Source organism: Eupeodes corollae, chromosome 2, assembly GCF_945859685.1.
Source record: "Eupeodes corollae chromosome 2, idEupCoro1.1, whole genome shotgun sequence".
In the NCBI taxonomy this organism is placed as follows: Eukaryota; Metazoa; Arthropoda; class Insecta; order Diptera; family Syrphidae; genus Eupeodes; species Eupeodes corollae.
Genome location: NC_079148.1, coordinates 109,703,020 through 109,730,687, shown reverse-complemented (window position 1 = coordinate 109,730,687; position 27,668 = coordinate 109,703,020). Strand labels below are relative to the sequence as shown.

General features: G+C 33.8%; 2 protein-coding genes across 3 annotated transcripts in view; one reads left to right on the top strand and one right to left on the bottom strand.

The window, feature by feature from the left end:
• Positions 1–593: 593 nt before the first annotated feature.
• LOC129947152 (syntaxin-7) lies at positions 594–12,784 on the top strand. Its single transcript, XM_056057599.1, has 6 exons — positions 594–1,127; positions 1,235–1,304; positions 1,440–1,584; positions 11,308–11,568; positions 11,643–11,798; positions 11,864–12,784. The coding sequence occupies exons 1-6, from the start codon at positions 1,031–1,033 to the stop codon at positions 11,957–11,959; spliced, it is 825 nt and encodes a 274-aa protein (XP_055913574.1). The 5' UTR covers positions 594–1,030; the 3' UTR covers positions 11,960–12,784.
• Positions 12,785–18,090: 5,306 nt separating this feature from the next.
• Positions 18,091–27,668, bottom strand: part of LOC129946223 (tetraspanin-18) — a 47,529-nt gene continuing 37,951 nt past the window's right edge. For both annotated transcript variants that reach the window (XM_056056339.1, XM_056056338.1), the window contains exons 4-7: positions 27,118–27,246; positions 19,315–19,389; positions 18,959–19,246; positions 18,091–18,872 (exon numbers count right to left, since the gene is read on the bottom strand). In XM_056056339.1, the coding sequence (XP_055912314.1) occupies positions 18,720–18,872; positions 18,959–19,246; positions 19,315–19,389; positions 27,118–27,246 (645 nt within the window). In that variant the 3' untranslated portion in view covers positions 18,091–18,719. The remainder of the gene's footprint in view (positions 18,873–18,958; positions 19,247–19,314; positions 19,390–27,117; positions 27,247–27,668) is intronic.

Genomic DNA, 27,668 nt, shown 5'->3' with positions numbered 1-27,668 from the left:
CTGTAAATAAAAAAAGCAATTATTCTTATTTCGTAAGGAAATTGTATAAATAATGTTATTTACCACTTATTTGAAATTCAGTTGAAGTAATGATATAAACTCACAATCAATATTTTTAACAGGAATCATAGTCCGATTAAACAATCCCCAAACTAAGCAAAAAATGGATGTATGTGTTTTTCATCAAAACCAAATTAAATTGAATATAAAAGCTCAAGTTTATTAAATGAAATCGATGGTTCAAGGGAAGCACGCAAACGAAACGTCTGAAATGAAATTTCTGTCAATTTGACTTTAAACTTTTTTTTTCAACTTTAACCCCTTGACGTTATTTTATCGTATTGAGTTAAATTTAACATACATGTTTAGAAATAGTCAAAGTAAGTTTTGAATCACCTTGTTAGAGTGGTAATAAAAAGATCAGTGCCAGTTCCCGTTTGGTACCCACCTTAACAAAATAAAGAACAAATGATTCAGTGCACATCTTCTCCCAGCTTACCTTATTTTCACTTTTAACGAAACATTCCAGCACTGTCGTCATATTTTGACATTTGCCTGGAACCACAGATGTGTCATCAAAGCGAAAAGAACAAAAAAAAAGAAAAACAAAATAACAGAGGAAAAGTCATCCACGAAATTTTCTGTTCTTCTCCATTGTTACGGCAAAAGTTTTTAATTCTAATTAAATTTATACATTTTGCGATTCCTTTTTGATCCCTCCTGAAAAATATAACACCTTTCATCACAATAAAAAACAATCGCAAGCTCTCAATGTGTAAATTGTGAAACGTCTCCATTGTCCATCATTTGTGTGTGATATCAATAAATTATAATTTTCTTTTTTCTTTTTTTCATTTGTGATTTTATCGCCCTACGCTTCTTGTCCACCCCTTTAGAAAATAAAAAGACACATTCCATCTACGTAGAGAGAAAGAAATTCACGATACGTATTAAGTTATTAGTCTTCTTCGAATTTATTTATCTAACTTGTAAAATCGCAGTCCGCAGCGCTAAATTCTAATTAGTCAAGATGGATATGCATCCAGTTGAGAATGGGCTTACGGAAATTGATTTCCAGCGCCTGGCGCAGACAATCGCCACCAGCATACAAAAGATTTTGCAAAATGGTGAGAAACTCGACTTGATAGCTCTCTGAGGAGCTGCCTTGCCCTAATCATTGATGGTTCAAGGACACCTTATTGACCTGGGATTCTTTTTCTTATTCAATTTTCAGTTTCAACAATGCAACGGATGGTTAATCAAATAAACAGCCCACAAGATTCGCCTGATTTGAAAAAACAATTGTGAGTGACAAGAACAAAAATTGAAAGGCAGGCTGAAGAAAGTCAAGGCCTGGGTCTTTTTGTTTGACCTAATGATTCCATTGGCTCTTATGTTGGATGTGTTTTTCTTATGTGCTTCTTTCTTTCTCGTTGAAGGCATCAAATTATGACCTACACGCATCAGCTGGTCTCTGATACCAACAATCAATTGAAGGAAGTCGAAAAGTGCAAAGAGCGTCATTTGAAGATTCAACGCGATCGACTTGTGGATGACTTCACTTCGGCGTTGACATCTTTTCAGGTGAGTTATCTTATTACGCCGCCGCCGCTGTCATGAAAATGAACAATTGCTTTGTTTAAAGGTATTAAGGTTTCACTGGTTGTTTGTTTTTCTTATCTCTCATTTGATACCTATCTAAGATTTGGTTTTAGTTTATATGGGAATATAAATAAACGTTGCACAAAATTAGATTGATTAGTTCTTGAAACGACGATTTAATTGTTTTAACTTCAGTAATTAGATAATTTATTGATATGAATTTATAGTTCGTCACATCAAGTCCATCGATTTTAAAATTTGTCAGAAGAATAGTCTATTCATTCTCATTCACCTCGCTTATTTTAATACTTCCATCAATACACAGCAACTTCTGTCAGTGCCAATAAGACCGGGACTATTTTCTGGACCTACTTTAAAATGTTTTAAGGCCCAAAAAAACAGACCTTCTTAGAATTTGCTTTGATCCCAGTGTTATTAGAATTGTCTGAAAAGATAGCCAACCATAATAATAACTTTCTTTTCCTTCACTGTCGCCTAACATAAAATGTAATACGAAGGACTTTCCGAGCTGGTTCCTTCTCACTCATACGAGCTTGGTGTCCAACCCACCGGAGTCTTGCAAGCTTAATTTTTGTCACAATATCAGCTTCGAGGTAGATTGCATACAGTTCTTGATTGTAGCGTCTCCGGAATCGTCCTTAATTATATAGGTTAGGTTAGGTTGGAGTGGCTGTCCAGATGTCATTGACGCACGTAGAGCTCAAGGGTCCATTGTGATACCACTAATGAGGTTACTCATGGGAGAGTAATGAACTTAAACAAACCATTTCGTACTTTTAATAAAGTTAGAGAGGCGTTTTGTGTCAATCGTTGCCAGTTCACTGGTATTATCGAAGAAGGGATTACCGAGAAAGTTGTTCCTTCTAATGGAGAGTGCTGGACATGTACATAGAAGGTGTTGGACTGTTTCCTCTTCCTCCTCGTCCATGCAGCTTCTACAGAAGTCATTTGTGTAGACCCGTAGCCTCAGAGCATGTCTTCCTATGAGGCAGTGTCCTGTTATTACTCCAATTGTAGAGCTTATACTTTGTCTGCTCAGTGATATGAAACCTTTTGACCGTTTTAAGTCTATGCTTGGCCATATTTGCTTGGTTGCGAGGCAGGTGGTACTCTGTGACCATCTAGCATTTGTTGATTCTAGGCATATTGTTTGAGAAGATATTTGCATGTAGCAAGTGGTGTTCCTATGTTATGTTTTTGTCTAACATTAGGCAGAAGTGTTCCGTTTTTGGCGAGCTCATCGGCTTTGCAATTTCCCGGAATGTCTCTGTGGCCCGGCACCCAAATAAGGTGAATGTTTAACTCATCTCATTCAGAGATGATCGACAATCGTGGACTGTTTGAGAGTTTGTGGAGACAGCCGCGAGAGATTTAAGAGCGGCTTAGCTGTCTGAGAAGATTACAAGATATAACGTTTTCTTTGAGCGTCCTTATATAAAGACCAAACAATTCTCCGCAAAACCGTCCTCTCGAACGCGCCTTAAAGGTCGCACTTATGTCTCATATGTGAGTACTAGCAGAACTATCATGCTGTACAGCAGCAGCTTAGAAGTTATGTTAAGGTTTTTCAATTTAAAAATCTTTGACCAACCGCTCATGTATGCTGCTGCTGCCATTGACTCAAGGTTTATGAAGGATTGAACTGCTTCAAATTCATGCTCCGCTACCTCGTTTTAGTGAATAGTTGTTCTTCTTGCAGACTTTGTTTTTTCTTCACTTATGTGCAGACCCAGATTTTTTACCGCGTACTTGTTCGGTTCTCCCGGCGATGTCGTGTGCGTAAGCGAGTATCTGGGTGTACCTGGGGATGATGGCCCTCACATTTGTTGACGGGTTAGAGTCACGGATTGTTTTCTCCAACGCCAATTTGAAGAGGAAGTAGGCCAAGCCATCCCCTTGCTGAAATCCATTGTATATATTGATTGGTTTGGATAGCAATCCAGCTGTATTAACTTGGCTCTTTAAATTGGTCATGGTCAACCTACATAGTTGTGTCAATTTGTCTGGGATGCTGAAATCTCTCATGGATATCCTGGTTTTGCTATCGCAGGCTTCCTCAAAGTCTTTAGATAGATGGTATGGTTTTAGTCTAGTGACGTACAACTCTCAACAATTTCTGTGTGCGAGTACTGTTTTCATGGATGGAGAGGACCTACAGTTTTAAGCGAATCCGAACGGCTAATTTGAGATTTAAGACAAGTTAATAGATACCAGAAGGTGAGAACTAACAAAATGCGGTAGTGAAGTCTGTAATGGAGTTTATACGAAATCTACTATGTTTAAGTTCGATAGATGGCTTTGAGGGCTTCTCAGCTTAATGAAACCAATTAGAATTTCCTTACGAGACGTTACAGACTGTTAATGTTAGTATGTTTGAGATAATTTAGATCATTGTAAAATAATTCTTCTAGGTGGGTCCTATGTTTCCACGTTCCTACAATTCCTCATCTATACAGCTTAGGTTAGGTTAAAGTGGCTTTAGATGATGGAATCGGGCACACTTAGGCCAATTAATGCCCATTGTGATACCACGTGAATCTTGAGGATTCCTCCTAAGCTCAATGGAAGCAGTTTGAGTCTCTTACGAAACGAAAAAGGTTGATTATTCTAGGTAATTTTTGCGTTTTCGACCCAGAGCAGGGCATGTGCAGAGTAGATGAAGAACTGTTTCTTCCTCTTCCTCGTCCATACAGCTTCTGCAAAAGTCATTTGAGCATACGCCTAGTCTCCTTGCGTGCTTTCTTATTAGACAGGGTCCGGTTATGACACCTATTATCGTGCTTATATGCGATCTGTTTAGAGAGAGCAAGCACCTTGAACGTTTTAAATCCAGTGTTGGTCAGATGTTTTTTGTGGCTTGACACGTGGTGATGTTGGTCCACCTGGTGCCTGCCCTCCTCGCAGCGTCTTGCATTAGTAGCAGTTTACAAGTAGCGATTGGTATGCCAGTACTTGCCAAACGTGGTAGGATGGGCTGTACTGTACCGTTCCTGGCGAGTTCAACTGCCTTACAGTTACCTGGAATGTCTCTATGGCCCGGCACCCAGCAAAGGTGAATATTAAAGTGTTGTGCCATCTCCATTAGAGACAGAGTCCAGTGATTTGATAGCAGCCTGACTATCTGAGAAAATACGGATATCAGATGTGATATCACGTTTTCTTTAAGCCAGGACAAGACTTCTTTTATCGCCAAAAGTTCCGCCTGGAACACGCTACAACGATAGGGAAGGTGGAATGAGAGACTTAGTTTCAGTCGTTCAGAGTAAACACCTCCACCAACCCCTTCTTTTGTGTTTGAACCATCTGTAAAAAAATTGATTGACTCGTCTTCCAATAATGTCCTATCCTCCCGCTCCCAGAATGATCTGGAAGGTATAGAAATCTGAAGTATCTGTCGAACTGCAGTTGAAGGATGGTGTAGTCTGTGTGCTTTGGAATTGATTCTAAATACCTAAAAAATACGGAGTGGCCAATGTTGTTGTTGGTCCACGAAGCTTTAGCTATTTGTTTGCTAAATATATCAGGAGGTGTTAGGTAGAGTAAGGTGTCCATTGCCGGAGATGGGGTCGTGCGAAGCAATCCGCTTATACATAGGCAAGCTGAACGTCTCTATACAGCTTATGCAAAAGTCTGTTGAGAATACGCTTAGCTGTGTAACGTGCTTTTTCTACTAGACAGTGCCTGACACTAATTATATGCAACTTATATGCAATCTGCTTAGAGAGAAGTCCAGAAAAGCCTAAATGTTTTTCGTAGCCTAACATTTTAATTACTCAAACGTGGTAATATGGATAATGTACCATTTTTGCCGAGTTGATATGATTTACAGTTTAGTTTTGTATGGCCAGGCACTGCTGTTCCCTTTTCATTTAGATGATCGACGGTTATGAAGACAGATCACAGTGATTTAATATCGACCTGTCTATTTAAGAAAATCCGGATAAATGAGACCCATAAATTTAGCTTCATATGAAAACATTATTGCGATACTTTCACTAAAAGGAATGTTAATATTTGAAATCTTATATTTGCTGTTGAAAAGGACTGAATCGGTTTTGTGTGAGTTAACACCTGATGCACACCGATATTCCCATTGAATTTACTTATTCATAGCGTTTTATAAGAGTTCTCTAAAGGTGTTACGAAGCTTCCCTGGTAATCATATAGCCACGTCATCCCCGTAGACAACGAATCTACGTCGGGTACAAAATTCAGCTACAAAGTTAGTGCCCACTGGTTTTGACGTTTCACAATCAGCTGCTCGGTAAGGACAAAAGAACTCAAAATGAAATTAATCTTTCGGAGTTTAAATACAAATATAAATCAATCATATTATATTTTCTACTTGGTTTTATTGAATTTAAAAAGAAAAAAAACTATTTAAAGTTCTGAAAAAACCAAATGTTTCTTATTTTATATATGTATTTGTATTTGTCATTAATAGACAGTTCCGCAATCCGCAGTGACCACAGAGAAAAAACTAATCGAGAGAGCCAAATTTCCTCGTCTCGTCTCCGTCCCTTTGAAACCTCTTAAGGCCCTACTATAATAGGCATAAGCTAGCATATGCGCGCATAAGTAAACGTGCGAATACAAAGAATCTCAATACGAGTGAACATAATGGAGTCTAGTTCCGTTTCGTTCAATATTTCTCAATTTCGTTAACTTAAGCACACTTAAGGCCCAACTATAATAGGCATAAGCAAACATAAGCTTATGTCAAAAACCCAACGATAATTCACTTAAGTTAGCGAAATTACTGCATATCAGATTTTACTTATGCGGCGAGCGACTGGGATCGCTCTTGCTTAAGTGTGCTTAAGTTAACGAAACTGAGAAAAATTGAACGAAACGGAGCTAGACTCCATTATGTTCACTCGTATTGAGATTCTTTGTATTCGCAATTTTACTTATGCGCGCATATGCTAGCTTATGCCTATTATAGTTGGGCCTTTAAGCAAGAGCGATCTCAGTCGCTCGCCGCATAAGTAAAATCTGACATGTAGATACGTGAGCAAAATTGCATTATGGTTATCCGCGTAATTACACAAACTTAAGTGAATTTTCGTTGGGTTTTTGCCATAAGCTTATGTTTGCTTATGCCTATTATAGTTGGGCCTTTATGGCTGAAACACAAACACGCTTCAGCTTCGGCTTCGCCTGACGTTTACGAGTTCAGCCATAGGAATTCAATGCATGCTATCACAATGGAGCTTCGACCAAACAAAATATTTGCTCTTTGGAGGGATGAAATAATAGAAATGTCATTCAAAGCAACCTCGAAGCAGGCCTAACGTAACGCAGACGAAGCCGAAGCTGAAGCGTGTATGTGTTTCAGCCATTACTCTCATTTTTTATCGCGTGTTGAATTCGTATCGGTGTGTACATGTTTTCACCTCGAAGAGCAGAGAGAATCGAGACATTTTATATTTCTTTCTCTCTCTGGTTTTCACAAATTAATTCTAGCAAACAATTTTCGTTTGTCAAAAAATTACGGTAAACGTTAAAACGGTAGATTGTGGTGAATTTGTTTTTCTTTTCTCTTTCTTTGAGTTACAGATAGATGGCATTAACAACCAAAACCGGAAAAGATGTGTTCAGAAAGAGTGTATAAGAAGGTTAAGGTTTTTTAGACTAGACTTTATTTGTTTTGAACAAGTACATGTTTTTTATAAATGTATATTGTGTTTATTTCACTAGTAATACCTTAACTAATAACTTAACTGCTGTTTTTTCTAAAATATACTGCATTGAATTATTTTACATCGAATTAATTATAATAGGTGGAAATAATAAAGGTCTACAGTTCACCGGGAATATTTATATAAAATATCCATATCTTCTGTAATTGCGGTATCAATCGATTTTTTCTGAAACTTAGTGTTACGTAACATTTATTTGCTATGAATTAGTCTTTCAGCTGTTTTATACACCAACAAAAATAATTATGAAATTTGGCTGCGATAATAATTACTTGAACACAACATTTTCTTTGTTTATAGTTATTCAGGTTTAGCCCTTAACTTAGATTTGCATTTATTTATGAATAACCTAAAAAGTTTAGCAAACATCTACATATGAATAAGCCACAATGCACTTTCAGAAAAACTGTAGTTAGAACTTTCCCTCACACACTTCTCCTTGTTGCTATATAACTGAAAGATAAGATATAAATAAATAATAGAACTGGAAAACTTATAAAAATGATGCATAAGACTTAAATTTTGGTTGAAGAACAAATTTTTATATTCTCTTCACAAAACCACTGACCTAGCGAGAATACAAATACTTTTACTTTTGTACAAAAGTACTTTTCGGCTTAAGTTTCTGCGTTGTTTTATTTTAATGATCCATGTTAACATTCTTTAACTCTCGTTGTCAATGTTCCAGCAACTCTCGCAGCAAAAATTAAGTCGATGAACTGTGAAAATTGAAACCAATCTTAGTTTTTTTTTTGCATTTTTCAACGGTCTGAGCGAAAATTAAACGCATAAACGCAGCTTATAATAAAACAAATAATAGTTGTAGTGCTTGCAGAGTTTTATGTTTCTAGGTCCTCATTCTCACCACCTAATCTATTTTAATTACTTAATGATTAAAACTGGCTTCAAATAACTAACTAATATTTGTCTAAATGCGTAATTTAGAATTGTTTCTAAATCTTCATTGTTCTGGCACCTAACAAGAGTAATTGATTTCACTTCATATTCGAATGATAATACTTCCAAACTAACACAATGAGAGTACCAAAAAATTGTTCATCCACAATTTTGAATTTGCTTTGAACACCTCTGAACAGCATTGCATCCCCCATTTATCGAAGGTGGACGCCATTTTTTTTTAATGTGGGGAGTATGCACATCTTTATGCATAAGTATTCGTTACCCACATTTTTTTTATATGGAGTTAATACATATGCAAGTTTATGTGCAAATCGCAGCTTGTTGGCAAAAAGAGAGCAACCGTCGAAGTTGCTAGCCACTAGCTTTGTGAATGCGCTCATTTTTTTTTATTATATAGTGGAAATCTGCCGAACAATTCAGATCTGCATAAATAAATCAATTTATTTTGCCCATTGAAATGCAAAAAAATGTGGTCGAAATTTGTACACTACGTCGGAGGGGAAATTTCAACTACTTTTGTAGTTAGATTTAGCCAATCAGAATCCCTTGACTACGTATGCACTAGCTTTGTGAAAGCGACCAATGTTTAGATGCAAATTTGACAGCTGTACTTCACTCTTTAACACGTACAAAATGGCTGCGTTCAATCTCGTGGTGGATAGGGTATCTGGATGGATAGCTGTATCGAGATAGCTTACAAAAAAATAAAATCAACTTTCAGCTGTTCACAAAAAGCAGAAACATTTAAGCTTCGAAGTCAAAATAGATCATAATTACCTTCTAAAATTCGGAGGCAAATAGCTTCTTCATCGTCTATTATGTACAGAACATCCTTAAATACAACTTGAACTCACATTTCGTATCTTTTTGTTTACCAACAAATACAAAAACGGTGAAATCAATTTTCAAGTTTCTTCAAATTCAACCATGTGTTAAATCAGCTGATACCTACATACCCCAGAAATTCTTGGATACCCTTGGATTCATTTTTTGACATATAATGTTTTTGATCGGCTGTTATTTTGCACGTCTGAGATTGAATGCTGCCAATGCTACACTAAAACAATTACAACAAAATAAAATAATCCCAATCGTGTTCCATGTGCTATGAAAAACAAATCAATTTTTGGCAGAAATCTGAATTTACCGATGGAACACGTCATTAGTTTCTAGTACACTGCCCGACAACCGATTAGCGCCCCCTATGCTTCTTATCTTTGAAGCTTTATATCAGCCAATCAAATAAAACATTTGAAACGAACTTTTAGCCCATAAAAGTTTGTAACATTATCCTCGAAAATAAATGAAAGTTTCGGTACGATCTCAATAAATAACATTTTAACAGAATTTTAAAGAATTAAATAAGAAAAATCATCTTTTTTTCCGGACATTTTCCATTATGTTAAGGTCGGGCGAGTATGGCGGCCATATCAGAAAGGGTACTTTTTGGAGCTCAATCCAATACTTTACGACCTTAGAGGTGTGGATAGGGGATACGTTATAGCTCCCCATACCATGACACCACCAGCACAGCGGTGCAGTCGACCTAAAGTATTCTCTTCCTTTCGAAGATCAGGAAATCGGGACCCTCAAAATTAAATTTTTTCTCGTCTAAAAAGACGACAAGCTGCCACTACTTCGTCCAGGACATATGCGCTCTGCAGAAATCGTGGAGTTGCGTCTTTCGAAGTTGGTTAAGTGGTGTTTTTTTTTAATTTTAAGACGCTTTAAATGTTCAGCATTGGAAATAACTCTTTGCACAGTCCGCACGCATGCTTTTAGACCGGTTTTTTCTCTAATCTTGGCTGCAGAGTCGTGTGAATTCGATGCGTGCCTCAAAATAATTCTCTTGTCAGCTGCTGTAATGACAGAAGATGGCCGGCCCTTCATATTTTTTCCATAGCTATGCGCATTTCTTAAGAATGAGGAACTAACTTTGCGGCTGCGGTTAATTTGTTTGGAAATTTGATGGATTGATTGACCACACTCACTATAAGCCTTTATTTTGGGCCTTTCGGCTTCATTTAACTGTTTTGCTTTCCCCATTTTAACTAAATTTAATTCAAAATTATTCAAAATAAACTAATAATAACTAAAAAAAGAAAAACACGACTACCTTCATGCAAAAATTTAAAAAAAGCGTAGAGGTGCTAATCGACTGTCGCACAAAAAATACCTTAATTTTTGTCACATTTGACGGAATAAAGCAAAGCAAAATAACGGTTCATTTCCAGAAAAGAAAATGAAAAAAAAATATTGAGCATTATACATATTAATCGTTCCGAGTTACTTGCATTTACACTGAAAGATTAGAGGGGGCGCTAATCGGTTGTCGGGGAGTGTATCTGATTGGCCAGCTTTCAAAAAAACTGCGTGTTTTGTTAGATTATAAAAAGTCTATTTATGAAAAATTCAAACTTCAAACACCTAATCTCAAATCAAAAAAAAAAATCAAATGGGGTGGCGCAACAGTCCGTTGTGAACCAGGGCCTAGTGACTTACAACTCTCAACCATTCCTGTGTGCGAGTACTGTTGTCAGGAATGGAAGGGACCTACAATTTAAGGCCGAATCCGAACGGCTAGTTTGAGAAAGCACTTTTTCATGACAAGAATTACTCTTGAAGGATTTGTCAATTCCTCGCAAGAGGCAGTACCCGCGAAAATTAATTTTTTTAAATTAAGCTGGCACAGGCAGGGATTGAACCCAAGACCCCTTGCATGACAGCCCAACGCACTAACCATCATGCCACGGGTACTACAAAAAAAACACCTAATCTAGCGTTCAATTTTATCCTAGGTTTTGGTACGAAACTTCTAAGTTTGAAATATTCTTATTTTTATACCCTAAATAAGCATTGGAGGCATTTTGAGCATTAGGAAAAAAGGAAAGGTTTTTTTTGTTAATTCCTGTAGTATTTTTTAACATAGTGATGTTGTCAAAAGGTAACCTGATTCACTAAGTTTAAACTTACATAAACATCTTACATGAGATTTCTATGCACTAGTTATCAACTATAGTTTTTGCATGTAAATGATATATATTTATTTCTTATTCCACAGGCTCTTCAACGCAAAACAGTTGACATTGAAAAGAACGCCGTTCGACAGGCGAGAGCAAATAACTATAACATAGCTAAACCACCTGGGTCAAATAGTAATGGGAGCGCAGGCAGCAATGGCAGTCAAAATAACAAATCATTCTTTGAGGATAACTTTTTCAATCGCAAAGGTTCACAGAATCAACAACAACAAACTCAAATGCAAGAAGAGATCGATTTACAAGCCTTAGAGGAACAAGAACGTGCAATTCGTGAATTAGAAGTAAATTTCAATTTCAAAAAAAAATAAAAGCATTCTTTTTATTCCTTTTCGTCTTCATCTGTTTTCTTATTTAGGATAATATTGCTGGTGTAAATGAAATCTATAAGAAACTCGGTGCTATGGTCTACGAGCAGGGATTGGTTGTTGATTCGATTGAATCTTCAGTGGAACAAACAAGTGTATTCGTTACATCAGGTTCAGAGAATCTTCGCAAAGCTAGCCAGTACAAGGTATGTTCTCTTTATATTCCAATAGTAAATACTTCATTGTTGTTTTTTTTTTTTATCATTTTTAGAACAAAATCCGCAAGAAGAAGCTTATCTTGCTGTCCATCCTACTTGCAATTTTCATAGTTATTGTTATAATTATTTCAATGAAATTTTCAAATTAGTAGTAGAAAATATAAATTAAAAAAATCTCTTAAAAGGGTGATGAGAAATCGCAAACAAAAGACGTCCTTTTTTTGATCCCTTTAAAAAAGAATGAACAAAGATAACTAAAAATTCAATACACTCCAACAACAAAAACAGAACAACAACACGAAACATATTTTACTAAAAGCAAAGAATAGAACTAGAAAACAAAAAAAGCAACAACTAGAAACATTCAATTATAATGATTGTGGTGAACACAGGAATTTAAACATTTAAATTATATTCCCCTGGGTACCTATTATTTATGTATGTTAAAAATTTAGTTTTATATTTAAGCAAAACAAAAATAAGAAACAAAAACGCATGTATGTATAAAATTATTCTTCTAAAGATAAACAAAAAACACTAACAATTTAATGATTTTATCGTCCCCATCCCTACCTAAAAACTTTCATCGAAAACCGCTTGAATGAAAGTAAAATAAAAATAAGTTTGTAGTCGGTTACTCATTCACACTTTGTTGCTGGTGATGTGTGCGATCTAATTATAAATAAAATATCAACTTTATTAATTTGTAAATTACATTATATTATTATTATGATTATTATTATTAAATATTCCCCCTCACGTTTAAAGTAAATTTTGACAACAAAGAAACAAAAAAATACTTATTTTGATTTAATTTTAAGAACACAAAATGAAATAACAACAAGATTTATGTTGAACGTGAAAACTATAAAGAATTATTATAAAAATTAATCTCTAACAAAAACAAAAAAAAAAAACAAATACAAAAAATTATTGAGAATAAAAAGAAAACCTACCAAATTCAAAAGAAATCATTTGTTGTTGTTTTTTTTAAATGGATTGATCATGATACAAAAGTTAAATGATTCTGAGCATGTTATAAAGACAGTTGGAACTTCCAAAATTATAAAATAGAAGTAAAAAATAATATTATTGCACGATTAAATAGAAAATAATTTCAATTAAATGAGCGACGAAAGATAAAGTAAAGGATGATGGTAATGTGCATTCTTAGAAAAGAAATAGAGGACTTCATTATTATCGGTATCGGTTCAACAACTCTCTCCACCTATCCTGATCAGAAACCGACAAATTCATCTAGTAGTCTATCTCAAGGCTTAAAGTATTTAGCATCCAGCAGGCATTTAAGCGTCTACAACGAAAATTACCAACAGGTCAGAATGCCTTCAAGCCTTTTCTTTATGTTCTTATGCTTATAATGATTAAAATGGCACAAACATTTACCTGTACAATTTTGCATACTATCTTAGGGGGGAAATGCAGGACATTAAAAAAAGTTTAGGTGGAACAAAATCGCCTAAAATTTCAAAATACTAAACTGTTTTGCCAAAAGGTACATTTTAAAAAAGCATTTAATTAATATTAACCCATTTTAAAGCTGAAATATAAACAAAAATATTTTTTTTTTAAATTCTCATATCATTTTTATTTTCCAACCGATTTTCAAAATTATATTCTTGAGAAAAATACAATTGTTTTGATGTATAAAACCTTACAATGCACCATCATTTCAAATGTTTATGAAAATAAAAGAGATGTCATTGCATATTGGTTTTGAATTCCTGAATAATATAATGACTGGAAAAGACAGTGTGTTGTTTAGTATTCCACATTCGCGTAGTGCACTAAAAGAAAAAATCTCTGTACTTGACAATACCACCGCAGTTGGGCTCGAGGGTATATTGATGAGTTTCCCTAAAGGCGTGAGTATTACGGTTGAAATACCTTAAGAGGAATGCAAGTGGCAATTTGCCCAAAGCATAATCCATTAAAATAAGGTTCGAATGGGTGAGACAAGACTCCTTGGGAACGGTGTTCCCTACGTTCAATACCGTCTAAGAGACTTAAGTACGTTGCAGGAGCACCAGCAGTTACGCTCAAGCTTTGGACGTATATACAATATACATACGTCTAATAGATAACAGACAGATCAGAGGGGGAGAGACATTTCTTCCATCGCGTCAGGAAATATCTACGAGTAACTTCATGTTTGGCGTCATCGAGTATATGATCAATCCATAAGAGGTGGTTGGAGATATATATACCAAAAAATTAGCGTTTTTCAGTCTCCTTGATGCAAATGAATAAGTGGTAAATTATAATCTAACGATAGAAGGTTTTATTGAGTTTCCGACAAATTAATTAATAATGTTGTCTTCGCCAGAATTTAATGACATACATTGCTGTTGAATATCCTCATACGAAGCTCTGCTCCTCTTAAAACATAGCAAGTAAATGATAAGAAATTCCAGATTTAAGATCATTTATAAAAATGAGAAAGAGTGTTGGAGAGAGAACAAACCCCTAGACTCCGGCACACCATCATTTATTTTGTGTGTCTCAGACATGGGTGGATCCAGAATTTTTGTTCAGGGGGGTCACACACTTAACATATACAAAAGTTTTTAAACTTAAAAATTGTAAAGAGAAAAATATTTGGTTCCTGTAATTAAGGAACTAAATGCATTTAAGTACATAATTTCCCTAAAAATTTAATAAAAACAAATTAAGGCAAACAAATAAGTTGGGAACAATCTTTACTTACAAATTACACGTTTCAGAAACTCTATTTACTTCAGTTCTGAAGGGATTCAAAGCTTTTATATTAATAGATATGAAACGTTTATTATGTTATTTAATTAGACATAACATTAACAAAAGATTTTATTTTTGGACATTTATAGTTTCAGAGCATGCAAAGCAAATTCATTTCAAAAAATAGATTTCTTTAATTTTTTAAGATGTTAAAAGTTTTCGTATTCAACAGAAAATAAATTTTGAAAGAAATAAAATGCTCGACTGATCGCTAGAACTTTCTTATTTTCCCCAAGAAATCTATTTAAAAATATTTCCTATATTTTTTTATAATTAAAAATGTACCTGAAAAATAAGTTTTTTCTTAAAAATGTTAATTTTTTGGTATGTTATTTAGTTATTTAGCGTTTATGTTGAACCCTTTCTGAGATATCGAGTTTTGTTAACAAAAATTAATATTTTTTTTTAAATTTAAAACACAAATAATGAGATTTTTGATCAAAAATCATCATCATCATCATCATCAATTTGATAATTTGATCATGAGCGGTACCAAAACAAACCAAATAAAGAACAACATTTGTAAAAGTTTTTAAAAAAATTGTAGGGGTACTGCTGTTATTTTTTGTATTCAAAAATGAAAAAAAAGCTAAACGGTTTGAAACCTTAATTTCCCAGTTTGAACTCAATCCACACAATGGTTTGGGCTATGGGGGCCAGGACAGGCAGACAGACGGATGGGATCGTGTGACCCACTTTTTTTTACTTTTCTAACACCATATTGTCATGCTTGATTTAAAGCACGAGTTCGAAATTTTGTACAAATGCAATACTTGTTCGTATATGTCGCAAGTACAGATCACTTCAATGTTCACTATTTATGTGCGTCAAGAAATGTAAGATGGAAATAAAGGCTTATAGTTTTAGGAATTTAAAGGCAACTTAATATTTAATGAAAATCCTTAAACGCTTAAAGACACCAAAAAAACCATCAGCACCCTACATAACTTTAATGTATGCGAGAAAAATCGGCATTGAACCAAAAATTAAAAAAAAAGATGTCGAGTGTGACCCTCCTTGGCTATGCCCGAAGGAATCCATCAACACTGCACTCGCTCGATTTAAAAAAGATTCAACTCCGAAAGAGGTATATCTGCAGCATTTTCATGAATTAATAAATCCTTTCATCAGAAATAACTGGAATATCCTCTTTGCCGATGGCTCAAAGTGTGAGGTAGGTACCTCTTTCGCAATTGTTGACTCAAACAACAATCTAATCTCTTCAGAAAAGCTACCACCATTTTTCTCTGTATTCTCAGCCGAAGCCTTAGCGGTTTTAAAAGCCACGCAAATCGCCCGCAAATCGAAGAAAAAAAACAGTGATATGCACGGACAGTCTTTCAACTTTAGCCGCCATCGAAAACGTCAACAATCGATCATCCTACATCGGAAAAATCAGAGACAACGTCATCAAACTTGAAAAAGCGATAAAGATTTTTTGGGTGCCAGGTCACATCGGTGTAAAAGGCAATGAGCACGCAGACAATGAAGCCAAAATAACCGCTAGGAACAGAAACTTAGAAAAATAATAGATTGGTCTCGTTATCATCACCACTATTCTTCCATTAACCAAAATTGCAGCCCAGTTATCTACCCCACCTCTACGCCTGCAATCATCAACAAATGCTTCACCAGGTTGAGGATTGGACACACCCAGCTCACCCACAGTCACCTACTCAACAAAGATCCCCCACCCATTTGCCACCTCCGCCAACTCAATATCCAGCTGACCATTAACCATTTAACTACAGACTGCCCGAAAATCAATGAAATTTGTAATAAACTTTTTAACTGTAATCTAAAAAATCTCCTTTTGGTTCCTTCCGAACAAAACATACAAAATATTTTCAAAATTTTAAAACTTTTAAATCTTCACCAGAGTATTTAACATTTATTTATTAAAAAACCCCTGCGGGGGCGGTCGCAGCTGCAAATTTAAAACATCATAATATGAAAAAATACTATTTTAAGCATTTCAGCTAGAAGCCCTGGTAGCTTTTAGCTTTTAAGTATTGTTTTGTACATTTATGTATAGTTCAATAAATAATAATAATATTTAATTCAAATTCTAAATTGCGTAAAAACAAACATTTTAGTTGTTGTCGTAAATTACTAACAAATTTGTACTAATAAAACTTAACTGTATAAGCTTTATGCCTCATATAACCTCTCCCCTTGGATGGTCCATCAAACAAAAGTTGATGAATATGTGCTGCGTTACTGGAATAGGGCTGAATTTCCGATTCATATTATGTTCTTGGTCCAGTCCTCAGTTATAAGTAGTAATTTTAGCAACAACGTTTAAGGAAGTAAATACAAATTTTGTTTTCATATAAAAAAGTACTCGTATCCATTAACGCAATCCGATTAGTTTTGAATTCAAGGGAATTCCTACGAAAATAAAAAAATGATCTCCCAGGGGGCTCATGACCCCTACGCTCCCTTGCTTCCACCATTGATCTCAGGCTTGCTCGAAATGTAATTTCTAAACCAACGTAGGAGACATTTGTCAAAACCGAAAACACGCATTTTCGATAAGAGAGCCTCTTGAAATATCAAACACAATAATCCTACATTCTCAAAATTAATGTAAAGTTTTATTTTACTGTTCGATGAGATAAAGTATGAGATCACCAGTGGACCTATTGATATGAAAGGCGGCAATTAAGCTGAAAATAAATCAGCGTTTCTATAACCTGGAATTGAAGGTACGTAAGTGCGATCTGTTGATCATTCGAGAAGGAGGAAGATTAGCCTTTTCCATGTTTTTTTTAGTACTATGAACACTGAATAATTTTTTGGAAAACTTCTTTTCTTAATCTTGATTTCTCCACCAAAATTCTGGCACTCTCACCCAAATTTTGAGTTGGGCACAAAATTTTAGCATTTTTTATTTTACTTAAATTGAAAATATGGACCTGGAGGCCTTATGGTTATTGGAAGATGGCCCGTCGGAAACAATTGAAGCACTTGAGGCGAATATCATCTATGTAAGTAAACTGTGAGCTACGGCCAGGCACCATTATCAAGTTCTTGAAGAGTTAGAATGACGGAACGCGACGCTCCGAAGCAACCCGAGGCATCCACTGTTTGTTCTTACTTGAAAAACAAGTTAATTTTGTTAGTTTTATTGCATTTTGGAAAACGACATTTTATCAAGCCTAACCCTTTTTAACAATGCCGTTTAATTGAACCTCAAAATTCAGCTTTAATATACATATTTCCTTTAAAACACTAAAGTCGTGCTCATACAAACCTTATAAAAGAAGATCTTCATGACAAAAGAGCATAATATTTCTTTTAATAAAAAATAAAAATAATTTTTAATTGGTTCTGTATATTTATTAGAATAATAAAAAACCAACAATCCATATATTTTTTTTATAGAAAATTCAATTTTTTATTAATAATTTATATAATTTTTCATAACAATATAAAAAAATCAATATTCTTATTATTTTACAAAATTTTCTTACAAAAATGTAAAATCTACAAAGAGTATATATCGTTTTGTAAATAATAATATTTATTTGTTTAAATTGAATATAACATTTAAATATTAATTAATAGAAAAATATCTATTCATAACACTTATGACCTAATTATCTTACATAAGATTTATTATATATTTTATTTTTGAAACATAATCACATATATTTCTTATGTTGAATACTATGATAAGTAAGTGTACTTTTTTCAATTAATTCAATGTATAGTACACTTTCTCTTTTTTAGATTAACCTAAATTATGAAAAAAACAGAGTTTGATTACATAAAAAATAACAACTAAATATTTTCTATCTAAACTACTTATTGTTGAAAAATAAAGTAGTTAGAACGTCGTCAGAGATAGATAAAGAGTTTTGTGATGATCAATCAGCGCAGTGATCGTTAATATCAAAAAATTATCAAAATTCGAGTTTTAAAATATAGATTTTAATTTTTTGGGTAACATAGTGTACCTTTTCTGGTATATCTCTAAATTATAGATTGTCAATTTGACTTAACACAAAATATTATGTTCTCTATGTATAACAATTTTCAAATATCAAGTTAGATAAAAATGGCTACCAAAAGAGGTTTGTTTGTTTATGTTTCGATGGTATAATAAACAATCTAAAGTGACAAAATTATCTACAGTCTCATTCCATGGTATTTTGCAATGGATTTGCAAAGACAAAATGCGAGGAATATTGCCAAGAGCTGGACGATGCCAACTCCAAGAAGGACTCCGAGAACGATTTCCTTGTGAAGCAAAATCCAGTCAATGAAGGCATTATAGCAACCCTGGAATGGAAATATTTAAATATTGTTAGTACTTTTTTTTTTTGTTTTTAAGAGCTGAAAATTCCAATGATGAAAATTTTACTTACATTTTCAAAATAACTATTTCCCTCGGATGGATTTGTCGTGCAATTTTCGTCACGTGGTATCGACTTGGCAATGTTAGTAAGGACACAACATGCTTCGGGAATTGTACGATTTTTCTTATTTGCTACCCAACTTTCAGATGATTCGAAATCACGGTAATTTTCAACACCGCAACATGAGAATGTTCCCATCATTTGATCCCACATTAAAGTCACAGCATCGGTATGTTCGCCAGTTGAATAATATTTGGTTATGGTTGATTGTAGGAATGATTTTGTTTCACTTCTTGCCTAAAAATAGCATTTTCGATAATTGCAAAACATTATGATTAATTTGGTTAGATATAGAATTATCTTACTCGATCTTTATAGGCTGAGGCGAGTCCTCCAACGGTGAATTCGGTGACCAAAAGCAAGATCATAAATACGCCATACTGAAATAAAAATTTTAAAACATATAATTGTAACTTTTTAATGTATGATTATTTAAATAGTACATACAAAGTTTTGAATAAAATGCTTAAATGTTTAACTATTTATATACTGAAAAATAGGATGCTCCTTTGACAAAATTTGCTCTTGATAATGATATTTGAAATCATATTGAAATGTTGCCATATCTGGATGTTTCAAGTCCCTAGAATCTAAATCTATGATTCTTCGAGAAATATATGTGCAAGCGTACGTACATTTATACTCCAGTAAGCAGAGATATCAATTCAGAAAAAAGTTTGGTTTTACAGAAAATAACGTCAAGGTTGCAATCATGACTTTTTAAATATATATGAATGTTTTTTTATTGTAGAAAAAAAAAAAAGTGAAAAGTTGGGTTGAACTGAAATATCTCGCGCACTAAGAATGGTTTCAATTAAATTTAATACTATACATTGTGAGGTTTTATAATTTTGGGATGAACTTTTTTTTACAAATAAAAAAGTTGAAAACTTGTGAATCAAACATTTCATGAACAAAAATTATAATTTTATACAGTGAAGAATAATTTTTTGACATCGGGGTCGAATTCCTCAAAACAACTTTTTGCACTTGTAAAATTTTTAGTAAAGTTTGCAAAAATTTGCTTTTCACCATGGCCGGATTAAGGGGAGAGCAACTGGGACAGAAGCCCCGGGCCTAAACAAACGGGGGGCCCCCACAATAGAGACTTCGGAAAATGTTTGTTTCCAATTCCAACTAGTAAACATCTTTTCTTTTTAAATCTTCATCGGTTTTCGGCGAAAAAAAAGCCTGAAAGGTTCCGTTCGTTAACCTCCGGGGCCTGCGCTCCTGTTTATTGCCCTGCTTTCCACACAATTTTAAGAGGTGTAATTTGCAAAAAACTTTGAAAACAAAACATGTGCTTCTTCCACGAAAACTTTAAATTCTGTTTTTGCTAACCGAATTTTAATAAGTTATCAACAGTTTGCAGAGAAAATGATCGCAAATTCAAATGCATATTGTTATTACTTTCGAAGCTTTCAAGATGTTAAGACTTGAGTTTTTGGTTGATGACGGTGAAGACGTGGTCGGAACAAGAAATAACAAAGACCGTATTAGCTTCCCGGTACTACAAATAATATAATTTTAAAAGAGTGCTTCCGTTTAAAGCAAAGTTGATTTCTTTTTAAATAAAATTGAAGACAAAGTAGTGCACAATAGGAAAATGAATTATTACTGTGCGTGCATTTTCAAAATGGTTCTTGTAAAATCAACAGCCTGCAAAACCTTTAGTAAGAAGAGATATCGACGTGATAATAGACGGGCTGGACCATAAATTTTACTGTATAAGTGCAAGTTGGGCAGCAGCGTCACTACCTCAAGGGTGTTAAAAAATTCGGATTGTAAGTCTAAGATTTGGCAATTGATGGAGACCAATTATGGATTCTGTTGTTTGCGGTGATAGTAGTTATTGCCTGAAAAACTAGTTGATACCACTACCACGTCGATAACCCCCTGAAAAGGATTTCAATAGTTGCCAAATAAAAATACGGCGAATAATTTAAAACAGTTTTAGCTTTCATTAAGAAAAGAATTGTGTGTTAATTTTATATTATCGACTGAGGCCTATTTATCTAATGTGTTAACCTATAAAAAAAGTATATATACAAAATAAATACATATGTACATATCAAGTCATTGAATAATTTTATAAAACAATACTTCATTATTTTCTAAATTGCCAAATAAAATGTCCTTTTTCTTTAATTACATACAACACTGTAAGTTTTTTTTTAAACTTATATTTCGCTGCTCATTTAGAAAGGATTATTCAATGCTTGTGGAACACTTTGCACAATCGCTTTCAAGCGAGAGCAATTTGCAAGAGAGTAAAGACTTTTCATAAAATGTAAATTCTTTGCAAAAATTTACTAAGTGCCAAGTGACTCATGCAAGGAATATTGTGGTACGGACACACTTATCAATTTGCCAAAAAAGTACAAAATAAAAAGTCGATAGGTTTATTGTGAGTAAAGCCCTGGTTCAATTCATAGGAAAACTGAATTAATGAACAGATACAAAATAAAAACCTTACATTGCTTTTCGATTCAAATATCTTGGGAACAGATAAAGGTATTGACTACAATCGTATTTCATCACATACAAATTTCGTTGTAAACTTTCAGTACCATACAAAAAAAATTAATATTTGTTTTTACAAAAATTTAGATCCTACCAGTTCCACAATAAATTCGTTCAATGTAACGAATACCTTGACAAAAAAGCTTATATTCCTATATTTCGAGAATGAATAAAAACCTTCACTTCATACTTATTTCATCTCTTTAAACATCAACTACCAAACAAAGTTATCAGTATGGGCCACACTTCGGGCCTTTTTTTTAAGTAAAATGTTTCCTTATAAAAGATTTTGAAGAATTATTTATGAATGAAATATAAGTACATTGTACAGCATGGAATTAACCACATTGGCAATTATCTCCAATATTTAAAGCGGTCGATCCATTTTCGGAATATTGGCCTATCATCCTAATTGGTTTATTTAAAATATTCCCTATCAAAAAACCAAGTTAAAGAGTGAAACAAAATAAGTGTTTGTCATTTTGTTCAATAACTTCCAAAAAGTGTTTATCATTTTGTTCTGAACAATGTTATCGTAGAAATTTATTATCAAAATAAATTTTGCGTCGTGGCTTAATCCTGTTGCGTGGCTTCCCAGAATGTGCGATTTAACACCGCTGGGCTATTGTTTATGATCCTATGATAGTCGTTTGCTATGCAGTCCGAGACAATTGACGCTTTGGTAAAAAGTATCCGGAGCTTTTATGCTGACATAGGGTCCCAATTTTATTTACTCGAGCTAGCCGCACATTCCCAAAATTATTTTTAAGACAAAGTGGGTAACCCTTTTTTTATAATAACGCTAAATTCTTGGCCATAACGTAAAATAATATGTACGTATCATCTTTAAACTTATGTATCAACATTTGGATAAGTAGACTTTTACGTTCTTATCATTTTATCGCAAATGATTGACTTTTAGTTATTAAAATACAAGGCTTCTTACAAAAAACAAAATCAGAGATGAACCGAAAAAACAACCAAAAAAAATGTAACTATCTACCAAGTTCAAAGGTAATCTAAGTTCAAGGAGTTATTATGAAAGTATATTGTCAATGGTAAGACCAACTTTTACGGTTCGTTGCCACTGCTAAAGGCCAATGTATTTTTATTATCTAAAACTTCAATAGCTCCGAAAAGTAGCTAGGTACACAAAAGCCATTGCAATGTCTCATGTTTTTTTTTATCTTCTTTAGTTTCTGAGATTGATTGGTGTTGTGTACAAAGCTGATTGTTGGAACGTTGAATTTGCTGAGTTAGCTACTTTAAACTACTTATCTACTGCTTGGTCTTGGCGTTTTCAAACAAATTTAATTTTTCCATTCGATAACAATCATAAGCTTCACAATGTTAACAACGATATGGATCGAACCCAAACAACGCCCATTAACTCACCTATTGTTTGTTTATCTTTTTTTTCTTATACCTGCCTGAATAAATTTAAAAATCTTTTGTTTAAATTTTAAAATAAATACAAGAAAAAATGCAGGATGCTTCATCAATCAGATCTCCCATTGCACAATTGTCAATACTAATAATACAGACATTATATTACCTGAAACATAACCATTATACTTCGTCTTCGGTGGGTCAAGTCAGGTGGATTAAAATCTAACTTTACAAAGGCTTTTTATGGTGTTAAAATTAAACTCAAGCTCACAAAAACTATTTCAAACAGTAAAAAATTAAAAATAAACCATAATAAAGAAGATTTATTATAGCTTGTTTAAGAAATTAGCATATTTATGACCATTAATTTGTGTGAACGGTACATTGCCGTCGTCGTCGTCGAAGTTTGTTATTTTTGCTTTTAACAACTTGTTGCGCAACTTTATAAGTTGTATACAAGAATAAGTTATTAGTTGGAGTCTTCGGCGGGCGCGGCGATGTTTTGCTAAATTTTGAAATTGGGTTAAAATTTTGAAAGCCATTTGTATGATGTTATAAAACTTAACGTGCATCGGATCATTGATTTCAAGGTCATAATATGGACTTATTTTTGATGGCCATGGGTGCAGAACTCAAATGCATACTTAAACTTTACCTAAAGCCACATTTGTATCGCATTAAACAGCAGAAGTCAAATTGTTATTCACTCGGTGAGTCTTTTATAATGATACTTTTGCTTTTGACATTTGACAATAAGGGCATTGAACTAGTATATAAAGTACGCACATAATTTAGTGTTTAATTTTTCTGTTTGCTGCTTTTTTTGACATTAAGATGTTTAACTAGCCATTAACATTTCAACAAATGACAGGGCTAGATAATTTTGTAACAATTGAAATCGACCTACACTTTTTTCAAATTATTTATGAAGAACGTCTTAAATTTGGATTTAGTAAAAATAGAACAATTTAAAATAGATTTGTATTATGTCATACCTTGGTTGCGAAAAATAAGCTTCGTGACCGGTAAATCACTTGAATATTAAATTTATAATGTGAGATGATAACTTCATAGAATAGGTATGCGTTTGGATCGTAATCTGTTATCATGATTTCACGAATAGTTAATTAGTAAAATTAGCAAACTGTTTGGAGGAAATTGAATGCATGACTGGGTCACGCAAACTTGAACTTATTGAAAAGAATATAGGTTAAGTTGAATAAAGTAAACCTTTTTATTTTACTACTTTGAAAACTTCCAAACATTTTAAAACTTATAATTAATAAAACTTGCAAATAATTGTTTAATTAGCTCGTTAGGGGTAATCCTGGATTAAATGACAAAGTTAACTAAAATTTGTTTTGGGAAACCAATATTTGAATAGTTGTATATTTGAAACTCAAATCTCTTAAGTTTCAAAAGGTGATAACCAATGATCAATGACGCGTAGCATTATTACAATAATTACCTTGTCGTGCCATAAATTCTGTTTAAAACTTCAAGAACTTGTTCCTCACGACAACGATTTGATATAAAATGCTTATCATATTTTTCTAAATATTAATATTAGTATGCAAATGTCAATTCGGTTTCAATTTCGGTTTTGTTACCATGAAGTAATACACTAAGCAAATAGAATTGTAATCATTTCCTAACATAGGTTAGGAATAAGTTCTTGGGCAATTTTCTTGTTTTAAAAACACTGGGAACCACAATTATGTCTAGGAACCAGATTCTTCACCAGTCTTTAGTAATTTATAACAGCTTAAAATGTAGTCGTTTGTGCGCTGCCTAAATTTTTGTGCTACGGGAGCGAAACTACTTAAACCCCTTCGAACGTGAGAGATTAATTCCAGAGTATTGGATATATTCCCCAGATCCATTTCAATGCTGGTTAGCATCTAAACAAAAATGAATATAAACGCTCTACTGAACATTTGTTAATACCTCGACACGAGAATAAAAAGATTTTGACCGTTTATGCCAAAACGATTCAATTTATGCCACAACAATATATCAAACAAAAACTCTTGTTCTAAGGCTTAAACATAACCATCACCAAGCTTCTGTAACGGTTTGATTGAAAGTCTCACTCCAAAGTGTCCCATTTCGCCACCATTTTTGGGAACGAATGTGAAAAGTTGTATACCATACAGATGGGGTAGAGGGCTTGGTAAAGGGTTTACCGAATACAATTTTCAATGGAGATAGATGGATTCTTTTGCAGGATTTTGGTGAGGCGATCAGAGCCAAAATAACAAAAAAGTCCCTCATTGCAGGTATTAGAGAAGCTAAATATTGGTTCTCAGAAAGTCTAAATTATAATTCTAAAGATTTTTTTTATGGTAAGAATTGGAGAGATGGTCTCAAAGACTTCTCACAGAAATGTCACTAAAGGTCGATGGACCTTTTAAGACTGGCATTAAAGCTTAGGTCGGTCATCTTTAGTGAAATTACTTCACATTTTTACTAAACTTTTCAGAAGTTTGTTTTTGCTCAAGAATAAAATATTTTCATACCTAATATTATTGATTTCTATGCCACAAAATAAAGCTATCATGGACGGACTATGGTTTATGGATTTCTTGGCATTGCATCTTTCTATATTTATTAATTCTATAAAGGTTTGAAATATCAACACATTGCTTATCTATGACTACCATATCGATGTTTACTAGCGAACCGTAAAAGTCTTCCGCCTTTTTACTATCAATTTCAAATATGGATAAAAAGAATAAAAGAAAGCCTATCCCTATATATTACGTACAGTACGAGTGTGAGTCTGTAAAGAAATAGAGACCAATAGACCGTCATAAATCACCGGTATTGCACAAATATGGAGTTCAAGATACAGTATCTATTGCGTGCACTATTATTGCAATTTTTCCGATATAGTTAGCTACTGGCCAAGTTAAGTTAAGTCAAGCCAAAGCCAGCCAGTATTTGTATCATGATATTGTGTTTATAAGGAAATGCACTTGCCTTGCATAAGTCAAACTTAATTTCAAGAAAATAGCCACAGAGAAGAGATTTATGTATAGAAATTGCCAGCTTACGGGACGCAATCCGCAATGCTGCATTCACCAGAGTGCCATCTCCACTTGTATTGGTAGATATTATAAAATAAAAATGCATTCACAAAGTGTCTTTCTTTTCAAAAACTGATGGCAATAATGGAGTGCAGGTGTACATTTACATAGAGCGTAATATCTACTAGTGTTAAAGTTTGGAACCCAGCCCTGCCCTGCCCTGAACACTGACCAGTCTACTCCAATGCCCACCCAAGTGAGACGAACACTAGTTGGGTTTCAATCCTTTTATTTTCCAATTAATGTTGACGTTGTCTGGGTCTGGTACTGTTGGTGGCTAAAGTTGCTGTTAGCAAACGGTAGTGTTGTGGCTGTGGAGAATGGAGATTGGCTTTGGGTTTGAGTTCGTTCATCTTTTTGCACATCACCACTATAGAGCACTACAATACCACTTGGTGGCTGACAGTGAAAAACTTCTGATGACTGAAATTCGAAAGGTAAATTGGAAAGGGACGATGGTCAAGTATTGTTGCGTATTTATTGCCCCATAAAAAGACATCAACATCAGCAATGAATAGGCCGAAAGTAAAGTGTGCTCTACGAACCATGGATTTGGATATTTTTATACCGCCGCACCGCCCGTGCGAATGTAAGTTCCTACGGGCTACTACAGCTTTACGGAACAATAAAAGGTGGAATATTGTGAGCATAATTAAAATCTCAGATGAGAAGCGGTTTTAGATGGCAACAGTTCATGTATACTGGTTTCAAGTTATGTAAGCAAGTTTGGTGACCTGATTCGGGAGTCGAGAATTTATTGCTGTAATTATGAGTATTTTTTTGTATAAGCGATTTTTAGTTAACGAAGCCTATGTAAAATGTCAGTGGAAGAATAATGATGTTTGTCGCAGTTGTGATATTAATGATTGGAACAATATTCAAGGTTATGCGCATAAGAGTATGTAAGCGATAATAATAAATCAAGTATGATAACAAGTTGTAGTTTTTTTTAAAAAGATATTCAAGCAAATATATCAAAAGTTTCATATTTTTGTGAAGGTTGGAGAAGCAGGCCTCTCCAACAATTCGATAAACTGCTAAAAAATTCAACACCTATGTATGTACCTTTAGAAAACAATTAGAAATAACTCTTTTTTTAAAACTTACCGTAGTCAGCAGACATTTGGACTCTCGTATCGCACCACAATAACCTAAGAAACTTAATACGAACATTATCGCTCCGCATACGATTAACACGTAGGCCATTTGTTCTATCACGGCTGGCTGGGTAAATTGCTGTAAATGAAAATGAAAAACAAAATTTATAATTAAATCCAATTAGTTGATTTAAGTTCTTGAAGTATTTTTTATTTCTTGTGTCTTGGAGTAATTAACCCCTAAGTTAATAGCATTAGTATATTGTTTCGTTGTTTTTTTTCATTTGTACATTTTTTCCTTTTTAATAACTAAACTTTCAAAATACAGTGGTTAACAAATAGTTTACATTAAATTAATTAACGACTCATCACAATACGAACAAAATAAAATTGCACTTGACGAAACAAGCTAAACTAAGCTAAAAGCCATGAAATTTCTTGAGCGGGGCCTACTTCGTAATTTGGGAGTTAATACAATTGAGGTTAAGTTCATTTCAATTGCGAGTCTTCTTATGGCAGTTAGTAAAATGGTAAAAATTGATTTAGTAAATTATAAGACTT

Bases quoted from the DNA above. Each gene is read 5' to 3' on its own strand.
- LOC129947152 (XM_056057599.1), top strand. From the start codon at position 1,031: ATGGATATGCATCCAGTTGAGAATGGGCTTACGGAAATTGATTTCCAG. The intron at 1,305-1,439 runs GTGAGTGACAAG...TTCTCGTTGAAG, and splicing joins CCTGATTTGAAAAAACAATT to GCATCAAATTATGACCTACA. The intron at 11,569-11,642 runs GTAAATTTCAAT...TTTCTTATTTAG, and splicing joins GTGCAATTCGTGAATTAGAA to GATAATATTGCTGGTGTAAA.